The sequence below is a fragment of the Mirounga angustirostris genome, unplaced genomic scaffold, assembly GCF_029215605.1.
Source record: "Mirounga angustirostris isolate CCGP_5_RB_7025 unplaced genomic scaffold, mMirAng1.0.hap1 SCAF_7, whole genome shotgun sequence".
Lineage (NCBI taxonomy): Eukaryota > Metazoa > Chordata > Mammalia > Carnivora > Phocidae > Mirounga > Mirounga angustirostris.
This window is the reverse complement of record NW_026991715.1, coordinates 63,865,984-63,890,411: the sequence shown is the minus strand read 5'-3', so window position 1 is coordinate 63,890,411 and position 24,428 is coordinate 63,865,984. Positions and strand designations below refer to the sequence as shown.

The following is a 24,428-nucleotide window of genomic DNA, read 5'->3' as shown; positions in this document are numbered from 1 at the left end:
GAAGGGGAATCAGATTTCAAATATCAGAAACCATAAAGAGAAATTAAAATGTTGAACCAAGAAATTCTAACACTTGTTTGGAATTAGGAAAGCTGTCATCCGTAAACTCACATGCAGTCCCCAAATAAAAGCATGAAAACTGAACAGGCTACAAACATGCATGAAAAACATTCAGCTAGATGCTACAGTCTGATCATAATTTCCCTTAAAATATATATAACATCCAAATTCCCCTCAAAATGTCATTGGGCTTCTCTGGATGGGTAAACAGAGAACATTTTAAGTTAATTCATTTAAATTGCTGTCCACAGTGCATTCTTTTATTATTTCAGTAAAAACAGGCTCATCTGTCATACTATAAAAGAAAAAGGATGTTTGATATTTACTGTTTTATCAGTGAACAGTTTTCTGTAACTAAGAAATTTGGAAGTGACTAAAAGGAGCAATTAAAAATCCTGTTTGTAAGATTACAAGTTTCTAGAAGGCAGGAACCATGGTTGTCTATGTATAGTTTAACCCATACAGGATATTTGCAACTAAGGAAAAAGTTGTTTTCTTTAAAAAGTTTGTTTTTAACTTAAACATAAGACACAATTTTTAGAAATGTTATAAATAACAGATTTTCTCAGGTCATTCCACTAAACTACTTAGCCTATGATGAACAAACTATTAGAAAGTACTAATGATAAGAATAGTCAACACAATTATAAAAACCTGTTTTTCATACTTTTTTCACTTCAACCAATATTTTCTCAATGTAATGCACTGTGCTAGCCTCTGAGATGAAGTAAAACATAACTCCAAACTCTGAAAATTCTTTAAAAAAATTTAATTAAGTGTAACATGCTCTGATGAGGTACACAAAAATACCAATTTAGAAGATTAAAAAATATTTTAAGTTTCAAATCCAGATGTCAGGAACACATCTTTCCTTACAGAAGGCTTATTTGTATTTGCAGTTACATACATAAAAATTAATATGTTACACATAAAATGCTATTTGATGTTTACTACATGGTAATTTCCCAAAACTCTTAAAGCAATACTTGGCGGTTAATGGTTAAAAGTAATTCTTATTCAGAAGAGCCATAAATGTTTTCTTTCTTTAAGCAACTTTTTTCAAAAAGAAATGGAATTAATGCTGTATCAGAACACTGAATACTTAAGGGAAATGCTTACTTATATTCATCGAAATTTTATTAAAATAATGATAAACACTATTAGATACCTAGACAAACCCAACCCGAATATCCAACATTTAGGATGGGGGAGGGAGGTGGTTAAAAGGCTACTTCCACATCTGAATTGTCCCTTCCAGGTCCAAAATTTTGGTATTGTATTTTCAGGACAGAAGACCACAGTGCAACTCTTAGGTTTTATCCAAAGACATGAATCTAAAATTTCTCCTTACCTTATTTTGGGTGATGAATCATAATCAAATAAATATTCCTTAAAGTGAAAGAGTTACTACTTAAAATAAACATTTGGTAAGAAGAAATTATGAATTTCCCAAATCACTTCTTAAGATGACTTGGTTTTCAAATTCAGAAAGTCTAATTCTTATATCAATCCCAGTGGATGCAAGCAACAACAACAAAATACTTACTTTTTGGTATATAAAGTAGTATATGCAAATTACAAACACTTCAAAAACTTCAGAGAAATAGAATAAAAATAAAAATTGTCCTCTTTCCATTTGCCTGTTGATATTTTAGATATCTTTTTTGGATTTATATATTATATATATATATGATATACATATACAGTCTTTTAAAAATAACTATACTATGAAAAATACTTTGTATCACATTTCTCTTAATTTGCTGGGGATTTCCTTTCCTTGTGAATAATTATGGCCCTACATCATCATTTTTAATGGTCTCATAGTATATTCCATTATGGTGAGGTACCATAACTGAGTCTCCAATCATAGGCAAAAATTATAAGCAATTTAAATACCTATTGTAAATCACATTTCATTGAACATCCTTGAATGTACTCCTTCTAGGTAATGTTCTTCAGACAACAGTTCTATTTACTTCTAATTGAAAATGGTTTATTGTAACACTGTAGTTCCTGATAGTTCTTACTCTTAGGAATGCTAAAGGGAGAAGTAAAGTTTACAATCAAGAGAGTAGCATATATGCTTTTTAACTACCTGAAAATTAAATTATTTTTTAATGAAAGTTCCATTTTGAAATGATGTGATTTTTGCCATAGGCAAATTAAAGTACTACATAGAGATAAAAATGTTAATGGAAGCAACGACTACAGTAACTATCAATATAAACCTGGGAAATAAAATGATTAAAACCTTGAGAAGTGAAGAGAATATTCATTAAAATACTTGTATATTACCAAATAGAAAAAGATCAGACATTCCTTAGGTTTCTCCTTAAAGACTACCCCACCCCTTGCTTTCCAGTCATAAAAAGTTTTGATATTACACATCAGAGGTAGACTTCATACATATTATACACACTATTTTTGTTCATTTTTCTTGGGAAAATTGGATAAGGTCATATGACCTATTACAGGAATGTTTTGCATCTGTTTGTTGAGGTGTGGGTCAAACTCTCTCTCTTATATATGAACTAAATGGTTATTATTAATTTGGAAATAAGGCAAAAAGAGATTTTTCATGGGATGCAGGAAGAGTCAGACCTGACAATATTTCTAAACTTAGCATGCAGAGGATAAGCAAAAGGATTAAAAGATAAAGATAACATCTGTATTGAAAAAGTGTCTTATTTCTTGTGATACTGGTATTTTAATCCAAGTATACATCATTATACTCTGATGTCACTCTGCCACACATGTAATTATAGAGAATAATTTAAGAGGTATAAAGATGACTTTATAAAAAAGAGGACCTTGGGGTGCCTGGGTGGCTCAGTTGGTTAAGCGTCTGCCTTCGGCTCAGGTCATGATCCCAGGGTCCTGGGATCGAGTCCCGCATCGGGCTCCCTGCTCAGCGGGAAGCCTGCTTCTCCCTCTCCCGCTCCCCCTGCTTGTGTTCCTGCTCTCACTCTCTCTCTCTCTCTCTGTGAAATAAATAAATAAATAAAATCTTAAAAAAAAAAAAGAGGACCTTGACCTTTCTGGATGCAAATAAGAATTCTAACTAGAAGTTTCAAATCTTCACACTTAACCTGAGTCTGTCCTCCATGGCTTTTTCTTTTTAATTCAAATGCAAAATTCTGTTCAGAGTCTATTCAGAGTTGCTCATCTGTCACCGAAACTAACAGTTAACACTTATTAAATGTTCTCCTTACACCAGGTGCTGTGTTAAGCTCCTTGTTCATGCAATTGTCACAATAACCCTATGTCTTGTTACGGTCTCTATTTTCCAAATGAGAAACCAAAACCTTAGATACCTGATCCACTTGCCTAAGCTCTCACAATTTATAAATGGTTAAAGCAGGACTTGAACCCAGGTCTACTCCATGCTCTTAACCAACGCATCTTTCCCTTTTTCCCTTTTATTTTTATTTTTATTTATTTGAGACAGAGAGAATGAGAGACAGAGAGGGAGGGAGGAGGGTCAGAGGGAGAAGCAGACTCCCTGCCGAGCAGGGAGCCCGATGCGGGACTCGATCCAGGGACTCCAGGATCATGACCTGAGCCGAAGGCCGTTGCTTAACCGACTGAGCCACCCAGGCGCCCCTCCCTTTTTCCCTTTGCCTCAAATGTCTTCCTTCACTACTATGTACCCAAATTCTTCTACCTACCCTAGAAGGCTCAGCTAAAATGTTACATGCTTCATGAAACCTGCCTTGAATTCAGCCTCTTTAAAACCTCTTATCACATACCACTAGAGAATCATTCTAACAAAATAAACTAATTCTGGCTCAAAGCCAGACACGTAAGTTTTATGTGTTACCTGCCTAATTACAATGTGTGAAGCTGAAAGCAGGGCCATTTCCAGCAAATATTTCTTAAAGTACAAAAGGTGTTTATAGTCAGATTGCAAGTTCTATTTTCCCTTAAAGTCATTAATGTCACCATCTTGACTGACAAGTACTTAGCAAATATTTGAAAGTGACTTATGCTTTACTGGACATTGTCTGCATATTAAATTGCCATGGTCACTACCCTCTTTGAGCTTACAATCTAAAACAGATGTCCTGGTGTAAACAAACATAAAAAGAGATAAAGGTGCCGACATGCATCTGTTCAACAATTGACATACACTGCACGCATGAAATATTTATATTATGTTCCAGTTACAGTGCCACAGTACAAGGGCTGTGTGTGTGTGTGTGTGTGTGTGTGTGTGTGTGTGTAGAAGACTGAAATGTTCATATTCAGGGTCAAGGTAAGGATTTTTTAAATGCAGGTTTTGTCTATGTAAAAAAGAAGGGAAGAGTTCACATCTGTGTAACTAGGACTTTATTAGGATACAGATGTCAATCACCACAGAATAACCACTGTACACATGTGAACCAGATGCTTCCATGTAAAATAACCCAGGGTGTTTCACAGATGAATCACTGAAAACGTAATTACACATCAGTCCTCGTTTATTAGTAGCAGGTCCGCTTATGTGGAAGCCATATGGTACCGTCCATCCGGAACTAGTGGAAAATACGAAAATGGGTACTGTGAGATCTTCAACAGACACTCTGCTGCTGCTTTGCTATCCTTGTGGCAAGGTAAGTGATGATGTATGTGTTCAGTCAAATGTCTTGGGATAGAGGTCCACCGCTGCCTCTTACTAATAAAGACTATGTCAATAAAGTTTACATTATACCCTTTCCTCTTCAAAGGATTTTACCCCAACAGAAAATAAAATGCTTAGTGACCACACAACTCCTCTATAGCTAATTAATGACTGTCAGGGTAAATATTCATTTATAATACCTTGAATGTGTGCCAAGCACTAAAGTATTACCAGTGTTTTCTTTTGCATATAGTTTAATGTTAATTCAATACGGATTCATTGCAGATAAACAAAGCCCATGTAAAAGTCATCAGAAAGCATCTATGTTTTACAACATTGATTCTCTGAGCTCCAAGGGTCACCAGTCTGTGTTTCGTAAAGCTGTCTACCTATTTACATATTCGATTTGCTTGTTTTCTTAATGTGTCAGAGCACTGCCTGACAAATAGCAATGGAACTCTTTAGTTAAGAGCAAAGCCTTTAAGAGGAGTTTAATTTTCTGCTTCAGAGAGACTTTAAAACAAAGAAAATCAGCACACCAAAGTCTATTTCTATGGAACACTTTGGTTAGGAAACTACACCAGGAGGGCATAGCATGAAAGGCATCTAGAATAACTGTATCCAGCTATCCTTGTTGTACTTTAAGGCTGAGGTAGAAACAGGGTTTTGTTGTTGTTGTTTTTACGGAGGTAGAAACAGTTTTAAGTATTCTCAAGTAACTCAGGCTCTAGGAACCGTAACACTGAGCAGTATTTTAATGATGCAGCCTCAGGGTTTTCTTTTGTTTACTGTTTGACCACATGGACAAAAATGTCATGGCAGGGTGTTATGCTATTTCTCTTCAGCCTTAAAATGTTTTTTTTCCAATAATTTAAACAAAGTTTTATGTAATATTTGATACATACAATATACATATAACATGTAAATTCATATGTTATAAAGCATAATAATAAATCAAACTCCTGCATTGCTACTACTTAAGAATACAAAATTACCAATATGGCTACTCCCAACATGCTCCATTCTCCAACCTTCTCTCCTTGCCTCCCCTGAGAGGCATAACCTATCCTATATTGTGTGTTAATCAATCCTTTGCCTTAAAAAGAGAAGTTTTATTACACGTATACATATTCCTAAATAACATCTTGTTTAAATGCTGCTTTATTTTTGAGCTTTTATGGAACCATACTATGGCTAGCCTTCTGTGACTTGCTTCTTTTATTCAACATTAAGTAACTAGGATTCATCCATTGCATTCATTTTCACTGCTGTATAATATTATGTTGTGTGATTTTATATACCTACGTACACATTAGATAGAATACAATATATATAATCCTCTCTCTCTCTATATATATATCTATATATATCCATATATATATAGATATACATGTGTACATATATATAAAACACAAACAACACTGCCATAAGCTTTCTTATATAAAATTTTTAGAGCACGTATACTAGAATTTCTCTTTGGTAATATACCTAGGACTTGGGCTTGGGGTCATACTGTATGTGAATGTTTAACTTTTTTTTTTTTAACAAAATAACACCAGAAATTGTTTCTCAAAGTGTTTCTAATTTCTACTCCCATTACCAGTGTTTAAAAGTTCCTGTTGATCATTATTAAACGGCTAAAGTGGGATTTGAACCCAGGCAGTCTTGCTCTAGAGTCAGGGCTATTAACGTCTGTAGTAGTTTCAAATATACATACACACACACACACACACACACACAACACATACACACACACAAACTAGATTTCAAAGATGTACTATGTTATGATTTACAGCACTAAATCATTTAATTTATGTAAAAAATCTACCATAGTACCTGGCACACAGTAAGTACTTTTAAATAATAGCTAAATTTTAATAATAACATAATTATTAATAGTGAAAGAGTTTATAAGGCAAATGGATAAACAAATGTGATATATCCATACCTGGAGTATTACTTATTAAAAGCAATGGAGGGCGCCTGGGTGGCTCAGATGGTTAAGCGTCTGCCTTCGGCTCAGGTCATGATCCCAGGGTCTGGGATCGAGTCCCACATCGGGCTCCCTGCTCCTTGGGAGCCTGCTTCTCCCTCTGCCTCTCTCTCTCTGTCTCTCATGAATAAATAAATAAAATCTTAAAAAAAAAAAAAAAAAAAAAAAGCAATGGAATACTGACACAGTTCTACATGGAAAAATCTCCAGGGCATTATGCTACATGAAAGAAGTTAAACTCAAAATGGCTACATAGTGTACAATTTTATATGACATCCTAGAAAAAGCAAAACTATTGGGACAGATCAGCAGTTGCGAGGTCTGGGTGTGGGAAGACAGGATTGACGAGGAACAGGCATGAAGAAACTATTCGGCATGATAGAAATATTTCCTAGCCTGATTGTACGTTTGCCAAAAAAAATTCACAGAACTATACACCTAAGAATCGTGAATTTTATTTTATGTTCACTGTATCTCAATGAGCAAAACAAATAAAAAACAGGAAGCAATCTTTCCCCTGAAAGACCATTTTCAGGCTATACTCATGATCTTTTGTCTTTGATTAACATACAGAATTATGCCATTAATTATTTCTAAAATCTACTGGTTTAAAAAGTACAGTGTATTATTAATTATGAAATATACATATATCCATGGAACAGCAATAAGAGTTCCTTACGAATCCTCTGGGAATGGAGGGAAGCAATTTAGGAAGAGGGCTTGCTAGTTTGAAACTATCAAGGGATACTTAACATCTTTCTTTAGATTTTCTATTTCTTTCTACACTCTTTAAGAGATAGATTACAACCTGCTTTCTGGCAAGAATATCTGCTATATGACCAGAAGAAATGTGACTGTACATTACTAAAAACTCACATTATGCAATGACAAAATTACACTTGTCAAAGCAAAACTTCAAGAAATAAACCATATTTAGTTCAAAATGAAGAGTGGAAAATGTGATGTTAGTAGAATATATAGATCCAAAATGGATTTTCTTTTTTTTTTTTTTTAAGGTTTTATTTATTTATTCATGAGAGACAGAGAGAGAGAGAGGCAGAGGGAGAAGCAGGCTCCCAAGGAGCAGGGAGCCCAATGCGGGACTCGATCCCAGGACCCTGGGATCATGACCTGAGCCGAAGGCAGACGCTCAACCATCTGAGCCACCCAGGCACCCCAAAATGGATTTTCTTATAAAGAATATGAAATGTGAAATGACTCAAACTTGGTTAGAAGAACTACTTAATTTTTTTTCTATTATCCTTAAGAAATTAGAGACAGATTCTATTATGAAGAATAATTAAATAAAATGAAATTTGGAGGAAAACTATCTATTAATAATAAGAGAATCGGGCTGAAAGCAGGTGAAGTCCCAATTCCTAAAAGTACAATATGCTCAGCTATGTGATAGCTTGGATTATGAGGCAGAAACATTTCCAGTCTCACTACAAAAGGGGAATGTTGATTTTGAAATTCGGTCATAGTATGGAGTAGAATAGGAAATGTCTATGCGCCAAAAAAGACTGTTCTGCTCTACCTTGTTCTAGGAAGCAACTTCATTAAATAATCACTTGCAGGGTTCCCAGTCTATCTGTGAAAGTAGCAAAAAGTGAAAAGAGATCTCATTCTACATGACTGCCCAAGACTCAAATCGATCCTCTGAGTTCCCAGTGAGTCTATTTCCAAATGATTTTTAGTCTGCTTTTACAAGAGTGCGTTTTTGAATTTAGATGGTGACAATAGTTATATTATTGAGTCAGTCAAAATCCTTACTCACCTAAGGTGACTACCTAATGTCAAATAGGTGCCAAGCTTAGCAAAGTCTTATGGCTAATTACCAGAGCATATCAATTTCCTCCTAGAATAAGAACAACTCTATTTTCCTTCTTCCAGATGCACAGGAAAAAAAAAAAAAAAAAAAAGCTGCAGAAATAGAAAAAAGCCAATCCCATCTTATGTACTTAAAAAAAGCAATGATGCAGGGGCGCCTGGGTGGCTCAGTTGTTAAGCGTCTGCCTTCGGCTCAGGTCATGATCCCAGGGTCCTGGGATCAAGCCCCACATCGGGCTCCCTGCTCAGCCAGGAGCCTGCTTCTCCCTCTTCCACTCCCCCTGCTTGTGTTCCCTCTCTAGCTGTCTCTCTCTCTGTGTCAAATAAATAAATCTTTAAAAAAAAAAAAAAAAAAAAAAAAAGCAATGATGCAGACATTCAACATTCAACTGTTTCTCTTACATCTGTTAGGTTGAGGCAAGAAAAAGATCTGTTGAAATTCTAAATAAATTCACACAGTATCCCAAGTATAACTGTGACTTTTGTAAAATTCCCATTGGCATACTGGCTGATTAAACTGATAGTTATTTTTCAGCCTAGTTTCCCTATTATTGTCAGGGGTGACAAAAAGAAGTAATTCATTATCTAGAGACTGGCAGACCAAATAAATTTCGGAATGATTGAACTTCCCAGGCTTAGGCTGGCATGGATAGTGACAGCACAGGATTATATTTTTTGTTGACAAAGTAGCCAGTGGACACAGCTTATATATATATTAAAACAAAACAAAACAAAACCTTGGGGCACCTGGGTGGCTCAGTCAGTTAAGCAACTGACTCAGTTTCAGCTCAGGTCATGATTGTTGGGTTGTGGGATCGAACCCTGCATTGGGTTCCAACCTCAGTGCAAAGTCTACAAAAGTTTCTCTCACCCCGTCCCTCTGCCCCTCCCCGTGCTCACACTCGCTCTCAAATAAATAAATCTTAAAAACAAAACAAAAAAACACCCTTGAAAATTAATGGTAAGGTATACATCTCTGTATACAGATGACATTATCAATATTTGGATATCTGATTAGAAAACTAAGAGATACACATATTTTTAGGATACAGAAATCTTTTGTTTTACAGTAAAATGAAAAGAACAAATAGTTAAATATTTAAAAGAAATCTTTCTGGGGTACCTGGGTGGCTCAGTCGGTTAAGCGTCTGCCTTTGGATTAGGTCATGATCCCAGGGTCCTGAGATCAAGCCCTGCATCCGACTCCTTGCTCAGTGGGGAGACTGCTTCTCCCTCTCCCTCTGCCTGCCACTCCCCCTGCTTGTGCTCTCTCTGCCTGTCAAATAAATAACTAAAATCTTTAAAAATAAATAAATAAATATACCTTTCTGTAAGTGAATATTATATATGTATTGTTCCTATGGGTTACCATACTACTGTATCAATTATTTTTATAGGTATCCCAGTGATATATACTGGGGAAAAAAGAAACAATGCTTATAGGAATAATGAGACAGAGAACTGCCTCAACTATGTGCCATCCATCATTTAAGCATAATTACTGTGCTCATGAATAAAATATTTTTTAAAGTTTTATCAACAGGAAAGTGCTCTTGGACCACTCATAAAAACAAACAAACAGAATATTGCCATCTGTCTAAATGAATTCGAATCTCCCTTTCAGTTCCACGTCTATTTGCATTAATAGCAAAGTTTTTTAGACTGGATTGGAGGCAATTATCCCAGAAAACCCTCTGCCAAAATAATACGTGAAGTGAGACCTCCCTGACTGGCTTTGTTTGCAAGCCTGTTTTTAACTGGAGCATAGACCTGGCTCAATGTACCATGTTTGGGCCAGAAGCCAGGAAGGTCTGGGAAGGGGCTGTGAGTTCCATGGCTCTCAGGTGAGCTGGAGATGCTGAGGAGGGGAGCAAGTGTTGGGCCTCCACAGGAAGCCTAATGAATATGGCTAAAACATCAATTAAAAATTTTTATTCCCTGCTGCTTTGGGAAATGCCGTATTTGGCCTCTTTCCTACAAAACTGAAAAGTTTGATAATGCCTAATGCTGTGAAGGGTGTGGGAATGAAATTCTCAGTATCTAGTGATGAGTTAATCTAGTCTCTTGGCTCTGGGAAAAGAACTAAAATCGATAGCTGCCTTTTTACTTCTACTTTTCTTGTCATCCCTGGATAATCGAATTGTCCTTTATATTATAATTTATTTGTCTTCCCCTCTTTGTTCTCATAGCCACATCACTGATACCTGAAACACGTCATAGTAAATCGCCATTTGGTTTGTAACATCTCCTTTACCATTTTTCCTCACGTATTTATAACAACTTTGAAAATAGGTATCAGAACTCATCCAAATTCTGTCCAGTCTGCAAAATTGCTAGGGGTCCCCAACACAGTATCAGATGCTTTGTTCAGCTAACCTCACTACATCTACTGTTTAATTTTGACAAGAGAACACAGAGAAATAACTTCTCTATGTTTTTCACTTGGCCAAAAACTTTTAGGCAAAGTTCTTACTAATCCAAATAAAATGGAAAAAGAGAAGAGAAATATTTTTATTAAAACTGTTGCCTTGGGGCGCCTGGGTGGCTCAGTCATTAAACGTCTGCCTTCGGCTCAGGTCATGATTCCAGGGTCCTGGGATCGAGTCCCACGTCAGGCTCCCTGCTCGGCGGGAAGCCTGCTTCTCCCTCTCCCACTCCCCCTGCTTGTGTTCCTGCTCTCGCTATCTCTCTGTCAAATAAATAAATAAAATCTTAAAAAAAAAAAAAACAACTGTTGCCTTGTTTTTATTATGATTTGAGGGGTTGGCAATTATTTGTCTAACTAGTATAAATTAACTCTCTCTCCCCAACTGATTAATCTATGGCACTGCTGAGATCTTCTAATCAAAACTTCCAGGTAATAACTTCTCTAAAACCCTCAGCTATTGGCAATGTTATGAAATTATAAATTATTCTTTACTTTTGTAACAGTAGAATATTTTTATTACTTGTAGTATAGATGATATTACTCTTTCCAAGAATGCTTCATAGCCTTACACTACTCTTTTCCTCGAAAACTTTTATTATTTAAAAAATTGAAATTTTGGGGGGCACCTGGGTGGCTCAGTCGTTAAGTGTCTGCCTTCGGCTCAGGTCATGATCCCAGGGTCCTGGGATCGAGCCCCGCATTGGGCTCCCTGCTCTGCGGGAAGCCTGCTTCTCCTTCTCCCACTCCCCCTGCTTGTGTTCCCTGTCTCGCTGTGTGTGTCTCTCTCTCTGTCAAATAAATAAATAAAATCTTAAAGAATAAATAAAATAAAAAATTGAAATTTTTTAATTGAAGTATAGCTGACATATATTAGGTTCAGCTGTACAACATAGTGATTTAACAATTACAAACACAATGCTCACTATTTTAAGTGTAGTAACCATCTGTCACCCAACAAAATTATTACAGAATTATTGACTATATTCCCTTAGGCTGTACTTTTTCATTGCTGTGACTTATTTATGCTTTGCAGTCTTCTTCGATAAACATAATGAATCAAAATTTTAAAAATCCATGAAAATTATCTTAGGGCTTAAGAGTTCCTGAAATAAAATATACATTTCAAAGTATAGTTTTGTATTATAAAACTCACCACACTTTTTTTGTTTCTGCATGTTTGCACTCTATTCTTTGTTTGAAAAACTCTTATTTTTTACTTCAAGCCTCAGTTCACACCTTCTAAGTAGCTTTAAAGAATCTGATCTGCCAGAGCTAATGCCCCAGCCCCGTACTCCCACTTCCTTTCCTGTAGACCTTTGCTAGGGTTTTCCCTGCAGCATCATTATTAGTTTTTGTGTTTGTCTCTTTCACTAAATGTTGAGTACCCCAGGATATTCACTCCCTGTGACTGCCGCAATGAATTACCACAAACGTGGCGATTAAAAACAACACACATTTATGTTCTCATAGTTCTGGAGTCTGAAGGTCTGAAATCAGTTTAACTGCGCCAAAATCAAGGGGCTGGCAGGGCTCGGCTCCCTCTCTATCCACTAAGGGAGAAATCTGTTCCTTGCCTCTTCCAGTTCCTGGTGACGACCATACTCCCTGGCTGGCAGTCATAACACTTCAGTTGCTGCCTCCATTATCACACTGTCTTCTCTTGCATCAGTGTCAAATCTCCCTACACCTACACCTTGTAAGGATACATATAAATGCATGTGGATCCACCTCAACACTCCCAAATAATCCCAGGACATTCTCAAGATGCTTAACTTGATCACATCTACCAAGTCTTTACCATATATGGTACCATCCACATATTCCAGAGATTAGGATGTGGACCTCTCAGGGGGCAATTATTAAGGCTACCACACTCAGTGAGGAAGAAGTATCTTATTCACGTTGAAACCTTCAGTCCTTGGTATATGACCTGGCACAGAACAGAAGCTATATAATTATTGATAAACAAATATATACATAATTTCACTGAGGTTATAATTGCATATAAATTCATAAAAAATTGTGAGTTTGTATACAGTGTTTATTAGAATTCAGTATTGAGAAAAACTGACCAGAGGCTTTAATAGGCTAATAGTAATGTTTTTAGTGGCCATATATATTGAATACATTTATTTTATAATTAGGTTCCCATTTAACACCTAACAATATTAAAAAATTACAAAGACATCAAATAAGAAAAAATTCTGCAGCCAGCACAATTTACAATTAAGTAACTGTTAAGTGTAAAAGCACAGAACATATAATAAGAAATAGCTTACCAGTACAAGCTTATTATTTTTCCAATTAAAAATATAACTCACGTATTTGCAATTACTATCTTTAAAAGGGTTGTTTTATTTAAAAATCACAGAATACTAGATAATGAAATCTTCACTAATTCACGGAAATCAATTGGATCTCTCAAAGACTAAATATAAATGCCTCTGGTGAATGTCTAGCTGTTTCCTTGGTCTTTGTGCCATTTTTGTGTGACTTAATCATGGGTCCTGAGGGACAGTATCACAACACATTACAACTTCTTTGCATCTTGATCATGAATGATAAATGGCTTGGTACAGGTCGTTCTTTGGGGAACACTATATCTCTGCAATTATATTATGTTCCTATCTGTATTCTACAGTTCCAATTAATTCTATGAAATAAGCCCTTCATACCTGTGCCTGTAAGGTAGACAGATCTAACTCATCTCATACTTTATTTTATGAGATATCAACTTATTTGTATGTTCGTTCTCCAAAGTGTACTTAAGATTGACACCAACGTGAAAAATAAAAGTTAACATATTTATTTACATTTGCTGTGGCTTAATAGAATATACAAAGCTACCAAGAAAATAATTTAAGTTTTTTTCATATTAATAACATAAATGTTTCCATGAAGGGGAGGAATCTAGAAGCTCTGAAAACACTTATTGTCAAAAAGGTTAGAGATTTCCTTGATGCATTCTGCTATGTCACTCCAAGATACCTGATGAAATTTGTGGCAAATTTTTGCAACTGTAAAAAATTGAAGTGAAAGTGATAAGGATTTATTGCAGTCATAACGCTCGAAACTATTATTTACTGAATACTGGAAAAACACTGTCTATTGAAAGCTGTTATCATGTACATCATTAAGATAACTACTTCTTTCCACTTTGGATACAGAGAATCTAAAATACTGTACATAACAATTTCAGTTACAATTAGAACTTTTTTGTGCAATCAAATGATTTTCTCTCACTAGGCTATGAATTACCAAAAACTGGGGTTCAAGAATAATTATCAAAGTAGAGGACTACATTAATTTTATCTAGTTATCAGAACAAGAGGTAGGATTTATTTATTTGACTGGTACAGTTCTTTTTTAAACTGGTATCTACCATGTGCTATAATTATGCTTTTTTCCCCTTTTTTAAAAGTTTTATTTTTTTAAGTAATCTCTACACCAAACATAGGGCTTGAACTCACAACCCTGAGATCAAGGGTCACATACCCCCCTGACTGAGCCAGGAAGGGACCCCTATGATTATGCTTTTTAAAGGAATATACATTTAAGTAACATTTACTAAAGGGAAGTCTACAGTTTTAGGGGATATTTGAGAATCAAAAGGGAAATATCTAGAGCATGGATGTGATTAAACAATAAATAATATTAAAGGGGAATAAGATTTTGTTTAAGACAATATTCTTGTCTGGACATAAGATATCTAGCAATTCTCTACTCAAAAAGGTATTTGTAACAAATAACACAAAAATTGCTATCTTTATGAAACATATCTCAGTAAAAAAAAGAGAGAAAATAAATCGGTATATAATATTTTAGACAGTAAAGTGTTACATGAAGAAAAATCTGAAAAGGAAGTAGAATGGGAGTAGGATGGGTTTACAATATTAAACAGTGTGATCAAAGACCGTCTTACCCAGAAATCAAAATGTGAGCTAAGGTGTGGAAGAAGGGAGCAAGCTTAAACCTAAAGGAAGAGTATTCTAGGCAGAGGAATGCTCGTGCAGAAGCAGGACTACTACTCATGTGTTTGCAGAATATGCAGGAGCCTGGTGTGGCCGGAGCAGAGTGAGCACAGAGAGAAAAGCAGATGAGCTCAGAAAGGTAGATGGGCAGACAGGTGAAAAGTACAGCATAAAAGTCCTGCAGGATTAGACTGGCTGCATGTATCACAGGAAAGCTGCACAAGGAGATACAGTGGAGCCATTACCAAGAATGGGTTAGATCTCAATGTGTTGGCATTAAAAGGACTCAATGGACGGGTTAAGTACCGTACCCACGCCAAGATTCCATTTTGTACATGAGAAAGGCTTTCCAAAAGGACACGTAAGAACCAGTTAATAGCAGTAACCTTTAGAGGTGAAGTGGAGTATGAGAGGTTTTTACTTTTTATTTTATACTTTACTGTACTGCCTTGTTAAACCATCTCCATATAGTAATTGTACTTTAAAAGGACAAGAGAGAGAACTGCATGTATATCTGCAGCATGGTCTCTTTTCGGTCAAACCTCATCAGCAGTTGCCAAAAGTGTTGCCCTTTGCCCTTCGGATGCCATTGCAGCCTCGGGAAATAAACGTTGCAAGTGTTGTTTCCTAACTTCCTTTCTCACAGCTTATCCCAATGATCTTTCTAAGTCATAACAACTTTACTAAGAAAAATTAGTTCCTCAGTTTGAGCCTCCTGGCTACTTAGCAACTACATCAGCCTTTCCCTCCTGAAACTTCTCCACACGGACTCGTGTACCAACCACCCAGAATCACTCATTCGACTATAATCCCTCCTGCCGCCACCTGCACAAAAGCTTCGTCTTCCATCATCCAGAAATGCCTTTTCTACTCTGCTCAGAGAAACAGTCTCTGCTTTCCAAACTCTCCTCCCAAATGAAGACTCTGAATTCATTTCCAACTTATTTTTATCACTCAGAACTTCTGAACATACTTTATCCTATATTAACCATATGTAGGTAGCAGTTCCATTTTGCATTAAGCACATATTCTCTGTAAGAGCAAGGGCCTAGTTTTTCCTTTCTTTAGCATTATCCCCTCTTGACCTTATATGATGCTCCCAAAACAACAGGTGTTCTATCCAAGTTGTTGCATTAACTGACTTTATTTTATTAATTCATACTGCTTGGAAAGTAATTCTATAAAAACACAGGGAATGATGGAGCCTAGAATGGTCTATAAATAACCTCAAACCCTTTGTGGTAAATTCTGTAGATTTTTCTGCTCATCTTTCTGGGTTAAATTTTTACTACTGCAAAAACTGGAGAGCTAAAACCTCTTATTTCCCAGTCTGTTCTGTGAAACTGTTGAGGTATCTGGAAAGTGAAAATGCAGCAAAGGATATCTTCTTGACTCATTGTACTGTTTTCCTCTCCTTCTCCGACAGCAAAGTCTTACTGGAGTCTAACAGGCTTTTCTGGAGCAGAGTCCTGTGCCCATTTTTCAGCTTTCTGTGTGTCAAGAGGCAGTTGTCCCAGTAGAGGTGATGACCAGAAGACATATTCCTATGGCCATTCATCAATTTTGAGGCTGTCATGCAGAAGAGTTTCCTAGCAACTGTACTAGAGTTATGGTAGTAGCTTCTTGTGTTCTGATAGCCCCCTAAGGTTAATCATTCTTAGAAGCCCACTATAGCCCAGGCAAGGCTTTCCAATGACTTTATGAGCACCTAATGCCTTACGTGTATTAATCTTCTGTGGCTAATTACAACAAACTTGGTGCCTTACACAACAGAAATTTATCCTCTTACATTTCTGGAGACCACAAGTCTGAAATGAGTCTTAAGGGGCTCAAGACAAGGTGATCGCAGGGCTATTTTCCCTCCAGAACGTCTAGAATATATCTATTCCCTTGCTTTTTTCAGTGTCTATAGTTACTTTTCTTTCAGTCCTTGACTCGTGCCCCCTTCCTGTATGGTCAAAGTCAACAGCTTAGCATCTTCTCTCTCTGTTTTATCACATAGCCTCTTCCTCCTTCTAATAAGAACACTTGCAACTGCATACAGGGCTCATCTAGGTAATCCAGGATAATTTCTGCATCTCAATATCCTTAATTTAATCAGAGCTATATAATCTATTTGCCATAAGTGGCAACATTCAGAGGATCCAAAGACTAGGACCTAGATATATCTTTAGGAACTGTTTTTCAGCCTACTACACGACGCCTTCCTCTTTCACCTGTCACCATATGGGGGTAATATAGTCACAGGTTCCAGGCAGTAGGAAGTTGACATCTTTGGAGGGGAGCACAGGAGGAGGCATTACTCTGCCGGCCACAAAAAAGGTACATAGAATAAATGTGAAAATGTGACAACAAATAATGAAACTTTTAGCGCTGCTAGGAGGAGTTTTTCTTTATCGCCTTCCCCACATCTAGCCTGTCCTTCCTATTTAGCTCTTCTTGCTGCTCTCCTAAGCCTCCTGCTTAGAGCCAATCAAATCTCAACTAGTGACCAATCTGCCTCCCTGTCTTTGCTTATCTTGCTCATGTAGGTAGAATGGCTTCCTCCTTCCTCTCCACACAGCTGTAATCCTCACTCATTACTGCAGCCACCAACAAAAATCCTTCCCACTTCTTAAAATCTTCCCCCATCACTTCAGGGAAATCCTGTAGTGCTGCCTTTACCACTATAATATTTATGACGATGTGCAGTTTTCTTCACATATGACCACATCTTTATCCCTGTCAGAAATGTAAGCTCCCAGAGGTCAGAAACTCTATTCTTCATTCACAGCTAATTACTTGCCATTCCTGATATACCATAAAGAAAATTCATACTACTAAGCTCAAGGAATTGGCATATGACATAGTTCAAGTTTGACATATTTGACCTGATACATTTATATATTAGAATGTGTCTCCTATCTCCAGAATATGACTAAACTTCTTATAACACAAAAAGTTAGTTTTGAAATTTTTATTAATTGCTGTGTTTTCACTTTGTACTTTAATCAGTCATTGATTGCAGAGAAATGACAATAGATGGTATATAAAAAAGTTCCTATTAGTTTGAAACATTTCATTAAAAAAAAAACAACTAGGAATGCACTTACTGCTATTTTAAGTTATGGAGATACATATTTAATAAGACTCTTCTCCTATTAGGTAAAGAATGTCCCAAATATTACAAGTACTTACATTTTCTTAGAACATAAAGGTAAATATTCTCAAAGAGAGCTTTTGAATTAAGGACAAAAAATACATTTAAAAGTGTGGAGGACTGGGACACCTGGGTGGCTCAGCTGGTTAAGAGTCTTCCTTCGGCTCAGGTCATGATCCCAGGGTCCTGGGATCGAGCCCCGCATCGGGCTCTCTGCTCAGCGGGGAGCCTGCTTCTCCCTCTCCCTCTGCTGCTCCCCAGCTTGTGCTCTGTAGCTCTCTCTCTCTGACAAATAAATAAAATCTTTTTTTTTTTTAAAGATTTTATTTATTTATTTGACAGAGAGAGACACAGCGAGAGAGGGGACCCTGGGATCATGACCTGAGCCGAAGGCAGATGCTTAACAATTGAGCCACCCAGGTGCTCCTAAAATCAATAAAATCTTCAAAAAAAAAAAAAGTGTGGAGGACTTTTAGCATTGACCTTTCTAAGGAAACCAGGGAACTACTTTGCCTATATCTATGTATTAAACAAGATTTTTATATTCTCCAAAGTAGAAATGGTTAAAAGTAGGCCAATTTCTACATGGTATTAGCTTAGTCCCACATACATATTTTTCATTCAAATATCTCACACCCTATGCCTATGCTACTATCCATTCATCTACCCATGATGTTTATGTCTATTATATTTAAAAAAAATGGACTGCTACAATGAGTTAATGCTTTCTCAGTAATACAACTACACAAGACTTTCTCACTGGACCCAAATTCATTTTACTGGTGAAACTCCTTCTTTAAATGAAATCTTGTAGGTATCATCTAACAAACAAAAATAGTAAAATGTTGAACTGCTGCGAGAATGAGGGAGAAGAGGTGGGAGGAAGATCCTCTTATTTACCACCAGCTCCCTTGGTCCTCCAAAGTATATTTGACAAATTTTTCAGGCTTCATGAAATAGAGTTGGAAAAAGGGGAACACACAATACACTTTAGTAAGACACAGAGTATACCACGTGCTTCATAAGGACCTCCTTCATAAAAGTTAAAATATAGGGTTCAATTATTCAGTATTAACTCTAAGTTATCTGATCTAGAATTTTCTATCTGGAATTTCTTATCGTTCTAGACAGCTAATCTTATACAGTGCGTCATATAGTAGGAAGTTGTATACATAACCACAAAATGCCTCCTGGCTTTCACCCTACTTTTGATACACTCTCTCTTCAACCTTCCCACAATGTCCTACACTACAACTAAAAAGAACTGCTTTCTGCTCCTTACACACAGTTTGTGTTTTCCTATTTCTGGACTTCTGAATCTGTCATGCTCTGTTAGGATTCTGCCTTGCCTCCACCATTCATAAATCCAGCCCTTTACCATTTTGGTATAAAGCTTCCTGGTAGTCATGACTGAATATACCCTCCACCCCGGTGCATGACACTCTGCTTAGGAGTCTCTTAAAACAACTAAAAACACTCCCTTTATAGTTTTCCTAACACATATATCCTATTTTGCCTTACAAGTACAGATTTGGGGCATTTGTTCATCACTCAGCTAAATTCTTCGGATGTATTCAGGGCCTACATTAGAGAAAGCTGGTAGCCCCTGAGTGTTGAATATATTGTAAAATCTTTTAAAATTGCTGTGGAAGGGCCACAGGTAGAAGAAATAGCATCTATTCTCTACAACTCCTCACCTGCCCCCAAGCCCCAAACAGCTGGCAGAAACAATGTATAACTACTTTTTAGAATAAATCAGTACACATTCCTCTTTTCAATATTTGGCCAGAGCGAGGCTGGAACACATACCAGGCAAGAAGGAACGACGGTAAGCGTGCCCCCCTCCGTCTGGCACAGTAAAAGCCTGGAATCCCAAATACAAGCAATTCTGACTACTTACTCCCACAAAAATATGATCTGACCAAAGAGTGAAACATTGAAATATTTTAGAGACTTAAAATTTCCCTCTTCCTTCCCCCTCCCCCTGCCTTTTTTGGTATATTCTGTTCTCTGTTCTGTATTTTGTGCCTCGCGAAGGAAGAAAAGAAGCCACAAAGATGAGTCAGGGTTTCCAGCCTCTAATAGAGACACTGCCCCAGCTGAAGCACTTCAGTGATGCAGACTGCTGTTGCCTAATCAGTCCTTTGACAGAGTTGGGAGGGATATGGCCACTGTGGCTTTGTTCCCATCGTCCACAGTCCATCATGCCATGTACTGCTTACTTAATTTGAAAATCCTGAACTATGGAAAGTATCAAATGACAATGGCTGGGAACTATATTAAACCATTTCTATGATACTGACACTCCCTGTTGATTATATAATTATTCTTGTTAACACAAAGTCTTAATCATTTGGCCCTTGAAAAGTCAATCTTAAGAGTCCATAATCTTAAGAGATTTCCCTGATTACTTGAAAGGTTTTTTATTAAGTTTGTCCCTGCTTTAAAACATAACTATCAAGTCTAACATGGGAATTCAATAATGATCTGTGATTTCATGTACTGAAATGTTTTCCTTTCCATATCTAAAATGAGATGAACATAGAGTTGACTAATTAATCTTGAATAAATTTTAATGTGATGACAAATTCTATGGTTTTTAATAACTACTCATTTTCCTGCTTCTTAATCCTCATGAATATTTATACATACATATATATATATATATATATATATATATATATATACACACACACACACATATATATATATCTCCACCCATATAGGTATCATGACAGCACTTGATGAGGTCCACATGGTTTCTGCATTCGAGGAATCTGCAATCTTCGGGAGAAAATGCACTGGAATGTTTAGGGATAAAATTGGTATGAATTGGTAAAATTGGTTTTGATTCAGTTTCTCGGTAGTTGAGCACTCATGAAAACGATGCCACTTGAAAAATTCCGCAAAATACAATCTTTCATTTTCCTGACTTAATTAACAGAGGCTGCAGATCAAAATTTAACATCTCCTTTGGGTGATCATTCTGAGAATCAGTTCTCGTTGTGCTATGATTCTGAAGAGATTGTGAAATTCCTTAGACATTGTTATTTAAAAAAATACTTAATATCATCTTTCTCTCTTTTAATTAATTCTGCTTGAATTTCTTATTATTGAGGCTTTGTATAATTAAGCTGCAGCTACAGTCAGGGATCATAATATTCACAGAAGGTACCAAAGAGATGGGTCAGGAGACTGGAGCTGACGGTGCCCTGAGTAACCTAGGAAATGCCTCTTGGCTGCTGTGTCCATCCTCTGTTTTATAAAGTGGCATCAACAATAAATCCATACTACATACTTTCCAAGACTATTGTACAGGTAAAACAATGATAACGATGATACTGGTAATGACAATATAAATATGTGGAAAAGAAAGAAGTAACAGTAGGTTATTATTTGATTTTTGTAGATCAGAATAAAATGCTATAGTAGAGGCTCCTCTAGCCAAGTATTCTACAATTTTATTTGGACAGACATTTCCCAATGAAATAGCTGAGAAAGTTGCTTTTTGTACTGAAGCTAAATTATGATGAATCTCTCATTGTAAAACATATTGTTTAATGAACCCTTACTTACTTTGATGTTCTTTGGCAAATTTGGGTTAATTTCTCCACAATAACCAACTTTTAAAAACATATTATTTATATTAAGCCCCAAACTATAATCAATCAGCATACTACATTATTCATTCTATTAAATTATAGACATGCATGTCTTCTGAGTATAATTTTCTGATTTCTTACTATGTCCTTATCTAAGAACACCTTGTATTGGTTATTTTCTAAAATATTCTTATACTGATAGTTTTACATTAAACAATTTATCAACTCATATTCGAGGATAGGTTATATGTGTATGATTTTAGTTAGCAACAATGTTTTATCACTTACCCAAGAACACTAATAAGCAGCCTGTAAAATTAATTTATTTTAGAACTGAAGACTAACTATCTGAGTAAATAATGTACTTATAAGGTATTGCTACTGGTTATTAACTATAATGAATGTACCACACTAACAGAAGATGTGAATAATAGAGAAAGGGTGATATATATGGAAACACTATTATCTTTTCAAGTTTTTTGTAAATCTAAAACTATTCTAAAAAATGAAGCCTATCATAAAAAAAGTTAATTTGGGAGCTGCAAATGGAACATTAAATAACATAAAAAGGCACATTAAGAAATCCAACTTCTAGACTCAGTTTTAGGGAGTTGGTACCAGGAGGCCTTGGTCAACTCACTGTAATAGTTTTCTTGGTTGCAAAATGATCATTAAGGTTTCCTTCCCCCCCCCCCATCACTACAAAATCTTCCTAAAATATGACAGAGGTAAAATTAGTTTGTTTCTATGCTTATTTGCTTTTAATTCAGAAATTCATCTTCTGTTCAGTAACTCAATTTAAGAAATATTTTTAGGTAGCTATCTCATAACAACCAATTTCAGAGTGTCTTTAAAAAGAAACTTAAAAGCTTTTGTTTTCTGAAGCAAATGAAACATTATTCCCAGAGTCTTACCAAATATCATTTATTCACAATTAGTTTATGTGAAAATTTTATAGAAGCAAAGCAAAGGTAAATTTCCTCTAGAGATTATTTAAATGACTACCTATTTGGGAGGCCACTCAACTCTTGATTATCTGGTAGAAGATAACTAAAGTTATAATTAACCATAGAGAGTGTATTTGTGAAGAAATTAAAATTACTATAAATCAATAAAACATCTAGATACCAAAAGATATTTTATAGTAACTAAGAGACGGTACAGAGCCCTCCAAGATATCCTCACAGATGAGGCCCTCCCCGTTCCTCAGCCCATACAGCAGTGCTGTGGTATATTCTAATATTAAAGTGCAAGGACTTCGGTTGAACCTAGGTAAGGGTAAGCAATGGAAGAGAAAGGAGACATGTGTCTGCTCAATTCAGGTCTCATGAATACAAGGGATCTTTGCTAAGAAGTTGTTTAACAGCCCATTATTTTTCAACAGACAATTTATGTGGCCTTAAATCAAAGTACTTGTATTACTTTTACACTTTTGGATAATATCTGTGGACTGTGTTCTGAAATACTGGTTTACTAATAATTTTATTTTGTGTCATATTCTTACTAGTTTTGTAGTTTTGTTTTACCCACAATTCTGGGTAATCTGAGGTTTCCTTTCAATCTATTCATCACTCCAATTATGCCAGTTAATCAAGGGTTGACTGTAGTTGAGTTCAAAGCAATTAGTTTTACTATATTCTCAAATTGTTTCCTTATTTGCCATGCGTCATCTGCAAATATTATCAAAGTTTTCCCTAATTCTATTTGTAGCCATTTTTTTGAACTTGAAATTGTACTCATTTGAATCATTACCTCAAATCCTTCATTCTCAAACAGTTTACTCCACATAATATTAACTAAATATAAGTAGGCTATGTGGTGTTCTTTGTCTCTCTAATTGAATTTTCTATTGTGTTATTTGTAGTTTTTTTGCTAGATTATACTTGAGTTTCACAAGTTACTGCAATATACAATTAAGAATATTTTACTGGCCCATTTTTAAAAGCTTGCCATAAAAGCAATTTCTCACTTTTATAGTTAAGAAGTATTATAAATTATTTCTGGTACTTATTTTCCTTATACTTTATTATTATATTACTACAATTATAATTAAAGCTTTCTCATAGTAAAAACACTCTGTCACCAACCAACATTTATGTGACATTTCCTATACTATATAATAATTGTTCTTATAAATGCAGGCTTTAATTTTATCCTGAGTGAGATATATTTGAAAACTTTCTCTATGCATAAGTAAATAATCCTTCATTTTTCCTTTACTGATAGGGCAGCAATACAGTATATAGAATGGACTTTAGATTGTTACTACCTAAGCTTGATTCTCTTTTATACTAATTATTATCTGTCACTCTTTGTGGCTCAGTCCTCTCATTATAAAATGGGGATAAAAATACTGGCTATCTCATAGAATTAGTGGAAGGATTAACTGATATAATGCATACAGAGCCCTTTGAAAAACTGCTCTAAGTCCTTAATAGTATTAGTGATTATTATTTTTATTGGTGGTGTTATTTTTCATCATCCCAAGAACACTTATAACTATTTCTCCTTGAATTAGATATTCCATAATTTGTTTTCTATTAAACATGAAACTACAATAAGGATGCTAAAGCACATAACTTTTTCCTCCCTCAAAAATAGGCAATTTAAGAGCCTATCTGTAAGGCAAATGTCTCTGTGACCTATAAGAAAAAGAAACTGAGCTATGATATCTTTCATTTGCATATATATATTCCATAAGTCTATTTTTAGAGCAATCTATGATCTTACTAATACTATCTAAAGTTTAATAATCTTCATTGTTAGGTATCTCTTCTTCACAGCCCATCTCCAAAAGTAAAA

At 35.7% G+C, this 24,428-nt stretch overlaps 1 protein-coding gene across 5 annotated transcripts in view; it reads right to left on the bottom strand.

Annotated features, from left to right (window-relative positions):
• Positions 1-24,428, bottom strand: part of XRCC4 (X-ray repair cross complementing 4) — a 316,789-nt gene that overhangs the window by 110,147 nt on the left and 182,214 nt on the right. For 2 of the 5 annotated variants that reach the window (XM_064596332.1, XM_064596333.1), the window contains exon 8: positions 6,612-6,798. The exons of the other annotated variants lie outside the window; for them this stretch is intronic. In XM_064596332.1, coding sequence (XP_064452402.1) covers positions 6,627-6,798 — 172 coding nt within the window. In that variant the 3' untranslated portion in view covers positions 6,612-6,626. The remainder of the gene's footprint in view (positions 1-6,611; positions 6,799-24,428) is intronic. 5 annotated transcript variants of the gene reach the window in all.